Source organism: Lipophrys pholis (genome assembly GCF_963383615.2).
Source record: "Lipophrys pholis genome assembly, chromosome: 11".
Taxonomy (NCBI): domain Eukaryota; kingdom Metazoa; phylum Chordata; class Actinopteri; order Blenniiformes; family Blenniidae; genus Lipophrys; species Lipophrys pholis.
Window position 1 is genome coordinate 27,732,377 of NC_137631.1, and position 12,043 is coordinate 27,744,419.

At 39.9% G+C, this 12,043-nt stretch overlaps 1 protein-coding gene across 1 annotated transcript; it reads left to right on the plus strand.

The window, feature by feature from the left end:
• th (tyrosine hydroxylase) lies at positions 1-8,361 on the plus strand. Its single transcript, XM_080475820.1, has 13 exons — positions 1-149; positions 607-810; positions 2,096-2,270; positions 2,358-2,446; positions 2,568-2,635; positions 2,734-2,784; positions 3,564-3,709; positions 3,815-3,950; positions 4,323-4,392; positions 4,482-4,538; positions 5,698-5,793; positions 5,910-6,043; positions 7,648-8,361. The coding sequence occupies exons 1-13, from the start codon at positions 66-68 to the stop codon at positions 7,805-7,807; spliced, it is 1,470 nt and encodes a 489-aa protein (XP_080331946.1). The 5' UTR covers positions 1-65; the 3' UTR covers positions 7,808-8,361.
• The last annotated feature ends 3,682 nt before the right edge of the window (positions 8,362-12,043 follow it).

Here is a 12,043-nt window from a genome sequence, read left to right on the forward strand (position 1 = left end):
AGAAGAAAAAATAAAAAAACCCTGAAGCCCGAGCAGCGCCACTCCTGCCACACACACGCCTGAAGATGCCTCTTTCCAGCAGCTCCACGTCCTCCACCAAGAGCATACGCAGAGCAGCATCCGAGCTGGAGAGGTCCGACTCCGTCACGGTAAGCAAGATATAGCAAAAGTTCGGACTTATGTGTACTTATCTCTATCATTTTGTTTGATATTAATTGTGTTCAGAGGACGATCAAACTGCTGAAGTGTTAATTTGCGTAAGGACATCTTGTCGAGGTGTCCATTACGCACCGGGAACACCTATGAATTCAGACGTGATCTGCGTAGATCTAGGAAAAACAAAAACCCACAAAACAAACAAACAAACAAGCAAACAAACAAACAAACAAACAAACAAACAAACAAAACAAAAACAATTAAAAAAAACGTGCTTTTTTTTTTCACAAATCAGTGGGGTTTCCTAATTCATTTGGATCACATGCGCATTTGGAGATTTCAGAACTTCCAAAAATATCCCCAAAGAGGCTCAAAAAGTAAGGGAAGTGATTGTGATTAAAAAGTGAAGACTCTGATGCTCGTGTCCTCATTTATCTCTGTTCTAAACAGTCTCAACGGTTCTTGGGGAGGCGCCAGAGCTTGATCGAGGACGCGCGGAAGGAGCGCGAAGCGGCGGTCGCAGCGGCGGAGGCGGCTGAGGCCAGCGAGCATATCGTGTTTGAGGAGGACGATGGAAAAGCGCTTCTTAACATTTTCTTCACTCTGAGAAACACCAAGACGCCGGCACTCTCAAGGACACTCAAAGTATTCGAGGTATCGCAACACAACTTGGCGCATTTCCTTTTTAATTAGAAAGTCGATATGACTAATTGACTGTGTTTGGATGGATCATACTCCTGAAATCTGTCAAAAAGTTTATTTCCGTTTGGGTTTTAACCTAAGCTTTATTAAATGATAAGAATCAAAATAAATTCGTTTCGAAAAAAAAGGAAAGTGTTTCTCTTATTAAAATTCACAAGCCATTAAGTTTTTAAAATAAAAACAAAGTACTGAACTCTCACATTTGAATGAGTTCACATGAAAACTTCTGTCACATACAGAACAGAACTTTAAAGCATTTCTAAAACGGTTTCATTTATTTCATGAAAGGTTTTAATTATAAAGCGAAAATTACACTGTATGTGTACAAAGAACAATGAACATCATGGTGACAGTAGAAATAAACAGATTGTTTTTTAACAGGAAGACTGACATGGACAATGATCAATTGAGTTTTCTTCACTTTGAAATTCGGCCTCCTTAAATCTCCTCTCGTGGATCTGGGGAGCAAACAAGTCTGCAGCAAATGTTGGTCATTTAATTTGTGGTCTGCGTCTCTGACACGAGGTAAATCTCTCAGGGATCATTTCACCCTCAAATTAGGTCTTTATGGTGAAATCTAATTGACTAAATGATTTATTGGCTAAAAATAAATAAGCAATCATTCTGTTTACAAGTGTGGCTCATTTTATAAAGTGGTATTCCATCCATCCATCCATCCATCCATCCATCCATCCATCCATGCTATAGCTGAAGATATCTTGCAGCTTTAGGTTTTGATTGCCTATCGAGGAACAAATATACATTTTATTTTTCACAGTATGGATTTGGTTTATGGGTAGCAATACTTTTTTTTGTTAGAAAGTACATTCTTTCACCTCTCTCAGAAAATCGAGGTTTCTTTGTGGTTGCTATGGTGTTGCTATGGACAACCAACCGGAAAGAGGTTGAAGTAGAAAAGCTCTCAAAACGAAACTAAAGCCACAAGCTATAGGAAAATATAGCAACTCCCACCGAAAATAGGAGGGATGCCCGCCATGTTTGGTCTTCCTGTTGGGAGCAGCTCAGCAGTCATGTGACCTGAAGTATGCCTGCAGAAAAAAAAAAGAAAGAAAAAGACAGATGAAACGTTCAGATGTCACATTTTCATATCTAATTTGTGAAATTTTTATCAAAGTTTGTATTACCCAATATTACACAATTATAAAACTTGCTCCATTCAATGTAATCTGTTGCTTTAGTGCTTTGAGTTCATCTCAGTGCTTCGACTGCGTTCCAGACATTCGAAGCCAAGATCCACCACCTGGAGACGCGGCCGTGCCGGAAGCTGAAGGACAACCTGGTGGGACTGGAGTACTTTGTGCGCTGCGAGGTGCACCTGTCAGACGTCAGCACTCTGGTCAGCTCCATCAAGAGGAACGCAGAGGACATTAAAACCACCAAAGAAGTGAAATGTAAATGACCTGCCAAGTCCTCTGTGAAATAAGTGAAAAAAATAAAATAAAATAGCACAAGTCGATTGATTCCCTTTCTTATTTCAGTTCACTGGTTCCCAAAGAGGATCGCAGATCTGGACAGATGTCACCATCTGGTCACCAAATTTGATCCTGACTTGGATCAAGACCATCCTGTAAGTAAGCACAATGCCAGGAGCAGACATATTTAAAAGCATTATTCATTACTAGAGCGCTTTTTGTTGTTGGACCAGTTTCGAAAATGTGATCAGTGTTTGGCATATTTGATTTAAACAGGGCTTCACAGACGCCGTCTACAGACAGAGGAGGAAAATGATTGGAGACATTGCCTTCAGATACAGACAGTGAGATATACTTTTTTTTTTTTAAAACTAAGTACAAAAAGGATGTGAGACTAAAATGTGATTATTTCAGTTAAATGAGAACATATGTTTGTCCTCAGCGGGCAGCTGATTCCCAGAGTGGAATACACAGAAGAGGAAATCAGCACATGGTAAGAGCTGCTGCTTCCTCGTTAGAAGTAAATACACCATCAATGAAATCAGGATATATTTTTATGCTTCTTGTTATTTTACTGTGAGAAAAGTTGCAGTTCACATCAAACGCTGAGTAATTTAGAAGCACAAGATGTTTTTTGTCGTTGCTGTTGTTGTTAAAGTAAATGCGTTACAGATGGAGCTCCTCTAAAAACCTGTTTGAATTTTAACTATGAACTTTGTGACCGGCCTGGGAACAATGATTTTCAAAAACATTGAGCAAGAAAAGTTTAACACAGATTTTTAAAATGACTAAATGCCTTTTATTTAAAAAAAAAAAGATTAAAATATGAAATTTAAAACCATTACATTGTGTACCATCATAAAGAATGTTAATAAACAATCACTTTGATCAAGTGTCAAGAAGAAGTAAATGCATTTTGTCGAATATTTAAGCTATACATTTTATAAAAGAAATGTCAAATTACATCTCATAGGATATCCCCCAACAACACCCAAAATAGAACCTTTTATTGTGCAAGTATAAAAGTGATTGTCCCCTTTTCAGAAATGTTTTATGTATGTATTGCTTGAGAGGTGTGCTATACTTGGATTTAAATGTATTTATTTTATGTATTTATATTTTCAGGAAATATATATATATATATATATATATATATATCTTTGCGATATAGATTACTAATCTAATAAGATTGTTTTCTCCTACATTTTGTCTTTTTTTTTGTTTCTAAATAAAAACTGAATTTAACAATAATGTAATTTCTTCCACATAAAGGAGGGAGGTCTATGCCACTCTGAGGGACTTGTACGCCACCCACGCCTGCAGCGAATACCTGGAGGCCTTTCGTCTGCTGGAAAGGTATTGCGGGTACAGTCCGGACAACATCCCCCAGCTGGAAGACGTGTCACGCTTCCTGAAAGGTAAAGATCAGAGGAGAAGGCGAACGCCACCGTCCGGCTCCGGGGGGGATTCTTTTCTCAATTGTCTGTCTGTGTGTTTTTATTCGTCTCCAAACTCCCGACCAGAGCGCACGGGCTTTCAGCTGCGCCCGGTGGCCGGTCTGCTCTCAGCCAGAGACTTTCTGGCCAGTTTGGCCTTCAGGGTGTTCCAGTGCACCCAGTACATCCGACATGCCTCCTCCCCCATGCACTCCCCAGAACCGTGAGTACACACACGTTGATGTGTGTGAGTGGGTGAATGTGATTAACAACATGTAATGCTTTGGGGAACGCTCAGGCGCTGGGATAAACACTATAGAAGTGAAATCCTATTACCATGACGTCTATTCACAATCACACAAGTCTCATCATATCTGCGCTGTTGATGAGTGAGCCATTGTGTCTTTCAAATTGGTTAATTTTGAACATCATTATCATAATTTCATTAGAATTAATTACAAATCATACATGAATACGTAAATAAACACATCAAATTGCTTTTTCCCCTGTTATTAGTTTCATATTAAAATCAATAGATCAGATTTCCATGTGAAGTTTGCATTGAGTTGAATTAAAAGCAATGTTTCCTCTGCAGTGACTGTGTCCACGAGCTGTTGGGACACGTCCCCATGCTGGCTGATCGCACTTTTGCCCAGTTTTCACAGGTTCGTCTCTGACCGGCGTTTGCAGAATTCACTGTTATTGCTTCCTGTCATTACGTGTTTGGTAACAGTGTATTGATTATTTTCTGCAGAATCTTGGTCTGGCATCACTCGGGGCTTCAGATGAAGATATTGAGAAACTGTCCACAGTAAGACATGAGCAGTAATCCCATGTTTTTGTTAGCAGGGGGGGGGGGGTAAACACATTCTCAAGAGATATTCTTTCTTATTTGATAGCCCACTAATGGTTCACCATGAATGTTGCTGTAGAGAGTTGATCCATATAGTTTTATAGCTTTACAATAACGTATTTTTGTGTTTTACTTTTTTGCACGCCACTCAATGTTTAGTTCTAATCCTCTTCACCTTATTATCTAGTATAATCTGTTAAGTCTCACTATTGCATGACTGGGATTTCCTCACTCTGGGATAAATAAACAATATATCATCACCAGTGCTTAAATTTTGAATAGTTTTCAAGATTAAAATAGTATAGATAATGTGTCATTTCTGCCAATGCAGTGACACTTTAATTCTCTAACACAAACACATGTCAAACACATTTTAGTTCAGGGGCCACATACAGTCCAATTTCATCTTGAGCGGACCATAATAGTGGCGTAATAACCGTTAAATGTATCCTCTAAAGTCTTTCTTTGTTGTGGTGCAGCGTATACGTGATGAAAATATTGAAAACAAACACTAAAAATTACTACAATCTCAACATAAAGCTTCTCGTGCAAAATACAGTGAAATGCCTTAAAACGTCAGTTATAGGTTGATTCATGTATGTTTTTACAAACTCAAATCAAACTCAAGTCTCACCTACCAGATTTCCAGTTCCACTCGATTGAGAAAGGATTTCTAACGCGTCACACTTATCATCACTTAACGTTTTCAAGTGAAAATGTAAAATCTCTTTACGTGACAATGGTGCTCGGAGCCACTGAAAACCTTTTGAAAACTTTCCGTCTCATAAATGGGCGAAAATGAAACGCTGGGGCTCCGTCTCTGTATAGATGATGCATGTATGTGTGTGGTTTCATTACAAAAATCGAACAGCAGCACCCACTAGTGGCCCAACATGAAAACTACATTGTATTCACAACGTGAAATGTTTCTGGCACTAAAACGCAAAAAAAAAAAAAAAAAAAGGATGTGTTTTCACGAGTGACATGAGTCGACATGTAAATTTGATTCACCTTGAAAGTGGGAAACACTCTTCTCCTTCTCTCAAGGAAAATGTGTCTGAAATGAATTTGCTGTGAAATCACACTCTGCTTTTATTTTTCTGTTTTTTCCCATCAGCTGTACTGGTTCACGGTCGAGTATGGCTTGTGTAAACAGAACGGTGAGGTGAAGGCCTACGGGGCCGGGCTACTTTCCTCCTACGGAGAACTTGTGGTACATTCCAGTGTATTTACTCTTATCTGTTTATTTGAAATGCATCGACTGCAGCCAAATGAGCCGTCAGCTCATTGTCAGTCTTTTTTTTGTTGTTTTTTTGTCCACCCGCCCAGCACTCTCTGTCGGACGAGCCAGAGACGAGGGAGTTCGATCCGGAGGCCGCCGCAGTGCAGCCGTATCAAGATCAAGACTATCAGCCGGTCTACTTTGTTTCTGAGAGCTTCACAGACGCTAAAGAGAAATTCAGGTATTTCTTTTCTCTTGTTGTTGTTAATTGGACTACACAGAAACATGTAAATAAAATACAAAACCGAGAGGAGCAGGGGATAAGAATTAAACAAAAGAAATAAAATCAAAAAGGAAGGGGTTATGTAAGGACAAGGTCAGAAAACAGGCAGCCAACCCGGGAGGCCACAAACTTTAGTAGGTCAGCCATGGCTGCCAGGAGACAGCTGTTACTAATGGAGCCTTTCTTACCGAGGCAAAACTCTGGAGTTTTATTTGGCGGGCACATCAAATGTTGCCCTGCAAAACAAGTAGCTTTCGTGAGTGTTTTGACAGTTTTCAGTCGGTGGCAGAATACAACACATGGCAAGCATGCTACATTGAATAAGAAAATATGGGTATTGGAACATTTGCGAAAGGACTTATGAAATAAAAGTATTCTCGAGTAGCATCAGCTTTAGCGTGTCTGACATTGTGGAGATTTCACTCTACATCGAGAACCAACTGCGACTGGGCATTTATCTCCAAGCCAAGTGAAACATTTGGGCTCACAGATAAAAACTGCTTCAGTGCATATACTGTATATTCGTGATTCACTCAAAAAATCAACCTCAACGCCGAGCGTGTAACGTTGCAGTTCTGCACTTTCTGCTCATCCACAGTCCTCATCGGCACAAAGAGGGCGGAGCACCTCACACCTGAGCTTCAGTCTCTGCCCTGGCTGCCTGAGGCCCCGTTTACACGAATACGAGTGTATCTGAAAATCTTTGTGGGGTCCCTTTACACGACACCAGTGTGCAGGATCCACTGCATCGGCAAAGTTCTTATAGGCGGAAAGATTCCTTCACGGCCGTGATTCATTTCTGCAGAGACTTCCGGAGGTGGTGGAGTGCTGGTACTGCACATATCTCCCCCTCCCTTCCCTTTGAAAATAGTTCTTTTAAACAAACATGGCGGACCCGTAGTGGTTTTACTCCGTATTCTAGTTTTAGCGTTCATATCGGTAATTCATCGTTCATCATCAGTCCGTTAGGATGTTGGGTTCTCTCGAGTTTGTTCACGTTTACAGCGTATTGCTTTCTGCACACGTCTGTGTGGTTTCTTTACGAAAACAAAAAAACAGCGCCCTCCTGTGGCCCGGCATACTAACTACATCATTGTCAGTGTGTCTGCTGCTGCTGTGTGAACGCACCACTTTCTTTTAACGGTTTAGGTGTTGTCACGTGAAACATTAGAAACGGGGCCTGAATGTCAAAGGATCCTTTTCAAAATCTCACTTCTGCTCTATCAAGCTTTGAATAGATCTCAGAATGTAGAATATGAAACAACCAGACTCCTGAGGTCCTCGGGAAGAGGTTCACAAATATGTGTGAACTTTAAAGCGCTATAAAATTTAAATCTTTGCACTGTAACTGTAACCGAAATAAACCATTCATCCAAATATTTTTAATATTTCTTAATCGATTTGCTCTAATGTGTTTCACAATCCTAATCAATTAGGATTCTTCCTCGCCTTGCTTTAATGTCTAACTTTTATTTCATTATAAAGTGTGTCTGAATGGTTCCATCCTAATGAATTTTCCCCGCTTTACCTTCTCACCTGGCTTCGCCCTCACTCTCTGACAGGACCTACGTCGCTGGCATCAAGCGCCCCTTCTCTGTCAAGTACGATCCCTACACCAGCAGTGTGGAAGTCCTGGACAACCCGCTGAAGATCCAAGGAGGCCTGGAAGGCGTGAAGGACGAGCTGAAGGCGCTGACGGACGCCCTGAGCATCCTGTCATGATGACGTCCTCCGTCCGTCGCTGCTGCTTGCTCCCTCTCCGCTGAGTGTTTCATCTTTGCTGTGCTGTACCTCCAGTATGACGCTGAGTCCATGCTTGTTGTGGCCGGTCGCGACCGCCAAAAACCTCAAAATGCAGCGACGTTTCCAAAGATGTTCCACGTCCTCGCTGATGTGTGAATTCATTTGTGAAAGGATGGGTTTTTCTCTACGACTGGGCCATTCATGCTTTTAAAGCAAAACTGTGCTATTTGAGAAATATGTCAAAAAAATGGAACCAAAATTGAAGTGAATGTAATCAAAGAAGTGTCATGATTATGGTATTATTATTTTAAAATGAAAGAAATATAAAAGTAAAAAGCAGATTAAAGTGTATTCTCTAATATAAATACCTGCTCTACTTAAAGCTTTATTTTGCAGATGTGTGAATTCAGTATATTTTTCTTGTTTTGCTGTGTATTTTCAGTTGATTTTTGTCTTGCATTGTGAATGAAAAAATAATCTTATGTAATGAACTGCTGACCACAATCTATCAGACATTAAAGACATGCAAGTTGACATTTTGTTGTCTGCTTGATTCAGTTTTAACAAGCAAACCAATGTACACTATACCCACTGTATCAGTAAGACACTATAAATGCTGAGTTATGTAGGGCTTGATTATTTTCGGATGTGCGTCGATAAGTGATAATGGGTGACAGCTAAAAGGGAGTGTGTTGTACGAAGGCTGATATTCGCACACTTCCTGTATGGAGGAAGAGATAGGGTGCGTCCGAATAGTCCCTCCTTTCTCCTTTCCTATCCACTTTGCTTTAACCCCCTGGATGACGTCACAGGGTTAAGGAAATGTGTTAGGAGGCTTTGTAAAGGAGTTAGGGAAAGGCGATCACGTTGTTTTGACAATCCGACTGCACTTCCACTAGGGGGCGTAATAATAAGTGGCAGCGAAGGTTAGTGACATCTGTTGTAGTGAATTTATTTTATTTTTTTATGAAAATGGACTACAAAAAGCTCATTTCTACCACTTTTGATTTAGATTATTTACAGTTGTTCAAGGCAGATTATTGCTTTGTTAACTTACATGATCTGTTTCCCTGAACTCTCGGATGAGCGGGTCCCTTTAAATGTTGTCACCGCAAGGAATTGTGGGGCAGCATGATCGGGTCTCCTTTGGTAAAGGAAGCATCAGTGTTTCCTCGGCTAAAGGAGGTTCTAAAAGAAGCATCAGTGTTTCCTAGGCTAAAGGAGGTTCTAAAAGAAGCATCAGTGTTTCCTAGGCTAAAGGAGGTTCTAAAAGAAGCATCAGTGTTTCCTAGGCTAAAGGAGGTTCTAAAGGAAGCATTGAGCCTCCTTTCCTTAGCTTTTTGAGAATTCCAACGCTCCTTATCATGGCCGCCACTTAAACAAAACACTTCCATGGTTAAGGAAAGGTGCATAGGAAAGGAGATAGGAGGGACTATTAGGATGCACCCAAAGAGGCCAGAAGCCTGGTCCTGGAGCTTTTCCATCAGGCATATGTTAGCCAGCTTCCAAAAAGTATTACAATTTCAACATAAAGCCAAATTTTAATGAAACTTTCTGGTGCAAAATACAGTGAGATACCCCCCCAAAAAAACTTCTCCTATAACTGTTGCATTATGGGTGTTTTCACAAACTCCCCGTGACAGCATGGCTTTAAGGACAACGTTGGTTTATTTGCTTTCATGGCAGCAACACTGATAGCTCAGCTCAGCTCTCTGTGTTGTGTTGTAGAAATTTAAGATACTGAAAAAATAAATCAAAATTTTCTTTGGAATTAATTATAAACTTGCTTGGGGGTTTGGCCAGATTAGAGCCTCTTGCCAGTCGGTTTTGGCCCACGAGCCTAATATTTGACACCCCTGGTCTAATCAATGAGTCTGTTCCTTTAAATAACTCCTTCATTATTTGTCTCCTTTCAACTTGAGTATTTCATTCAGGTAATCGAATCAAATGTTTGACAGATTTGAGCACTCACGTTAAAGATGAGTACTTTGTACTTTCATGTAAGCATTTTTACCAACAGTACAAAGTTTATCATTGAGTACAATTTAAGCCAGGGGAGTGAATCCCCGTTTGACATCATAGAGACAGACCAGAAAGCATAATAACCATTGGACAAACACAACTCAGACTTAACCCCTTTAGTTTTAGTGCATAATGAAAATGTTCACATTTAAAACATTTTCCCCAACATTAAATAGGAACAATGACATTTTTTAAAAATGGAACTGGAAAACTAAGATGTTTACATCCAAACCAATTTTCTAGTTGAACCAAAAAGCATCTACTATTATATTATTACAATATTTCATTTTCTGTTGAGCAATAAACACATGTCACTAAATACAAGATAATATAGAGTTTATAGAATAACTCAAAGATAGAAAGATAGAAGAAAAAGAGGATAGAATAAACTAATAGATATCAGATTAAGTGAAAAAATGGCTAGGGTTTCTGTGTAAGGTTAAAGTTCTCTACTATCGTGTAATTCTTTTTCTCCATGCATTTGAGAGTTGTAAAATAATGGCATAGTTCCTAATGAAAAGAGGGACAATTTGGTTTTGTTTATATAGAATTTTCCTGTAATCAAATTTGTGCTACTGGCCAAATCATGAATGCAATTTTTAACAGGTATACCAAATAAATCATATTCTCTTTATGAGATGAAATATGCTGAATAACCGGTGGTGCAAAATTGAAGTGATGCAACAATAACTTTGATTAAATACATATTTTTAGTCATCTTAGGAAGTTATGTCAATAAATTGGGCGACTCATTCAGCAATCAGAGCTTTCCTTGTGCCACAAGAGGACGCAATTTAGCAGGCGGTTCGTGTCTGTTTTTTAAAAATCAAACCATATTCATTGACAGTATCCACAGAATAAAGCAGATTTAAATGTATGTATTGCTGTGCAATATTTTGCTACGTTATTCATTACTTTTCCTGTCAATAAAAAATGTATGAATAATTAACGAATAGTCGCAATGGAGGTTTCATTACACATGCATTATGATTGGATAAAATAGCTTTGCATAATGACATCCTAATAGGTGTATTTTAATGGGCACCAGATGGATAAAGACGTTTTTTTTGTGCATGATTTAGATTAACAGAAGGGAGCAGTGTGACTTTGGATAATGTGTTTTGGCTCAATTGAAATGACAAAGCAAGCCTTGGGGAGTTTGTCGGGACGTGTTTCCTGCTGCCCACCCAGGTGAGTGAGAGGTTGTGACTTGTGAGTGACTTGCAGTCAGCAGCAGTCCTGCGCAGTGCGCACCGACCGACCGACTGACCGATCGATCGACCGAGCTGCTGCTGCTGCTTGAAGAGCTGCGGGACAAACAAGCAGAGGTTCACCGACGAGACCAGCAGGTGTCAGTGTCAGTCTGAAAACCTGCAGACATTTTCACCTTGCAGGAGACACACTTACATAAGGGTGGCTGGCCTTCATGCACTTTAACAGAGAGAGAAAGACAAAAAAAAGTGAATGTCTTTGGTTTTTATGTGAAAATCAAATGTTCCAACTATTTAACTGCTTTTGTCTAATGTGAAAGCACCTATGTGGCATCTGGACGTGGCTTTGCTGAGAGAATCCAGAAATTGAGTTTGTTTGCCATCTTCAGTATGTGACTAATGCACTGATTGTACTTTTTTCTTTTTTTTTTTCTCATCTGTCAGAGGAATCCCCCAAACATTATGTCTACCCACTGAGAGCTCCTCCTCTGCACCCAGCCCCCTTTTGGCACTCTCATGGCTGCATAACCTTTAGTATCCGCTCCACAGAGCCGCACACCTTTGACCCCAGAGTCTACATGTACACCTGAGTCAGAGGAAATCCGCAGACCTTGGCCACACTGATTTCACTGGATGTTAATCTAAATTACAGCAGGGCGGAGACATTGGCATTTTTCTTGGAGTCGAAGGAATTACGTCTATTCTTGTTCAGTCTGCGTCCTGTGTGTAAACATTGTGATTGTAGGTTACAGTGCGTAAACGTGGAAAATGCCAATGGAAGTGTTCCATATTTTGTGACTCTCACTCTCTCCTTTTTTTTTTTTTTTTTCATTTTCACCCTTTAAGCACTTTTCCACTAAACGTCTCTGGGCCTTTTTTTTTTTTTTTTTTTTTTATCAGCCATGGAGAGGAGGAGCGAGGGGGTGGGGTGGGTGTAAGGGGCGTGTTTTGGTATATAATACTTCTCGCTGAGAAGTTTTGC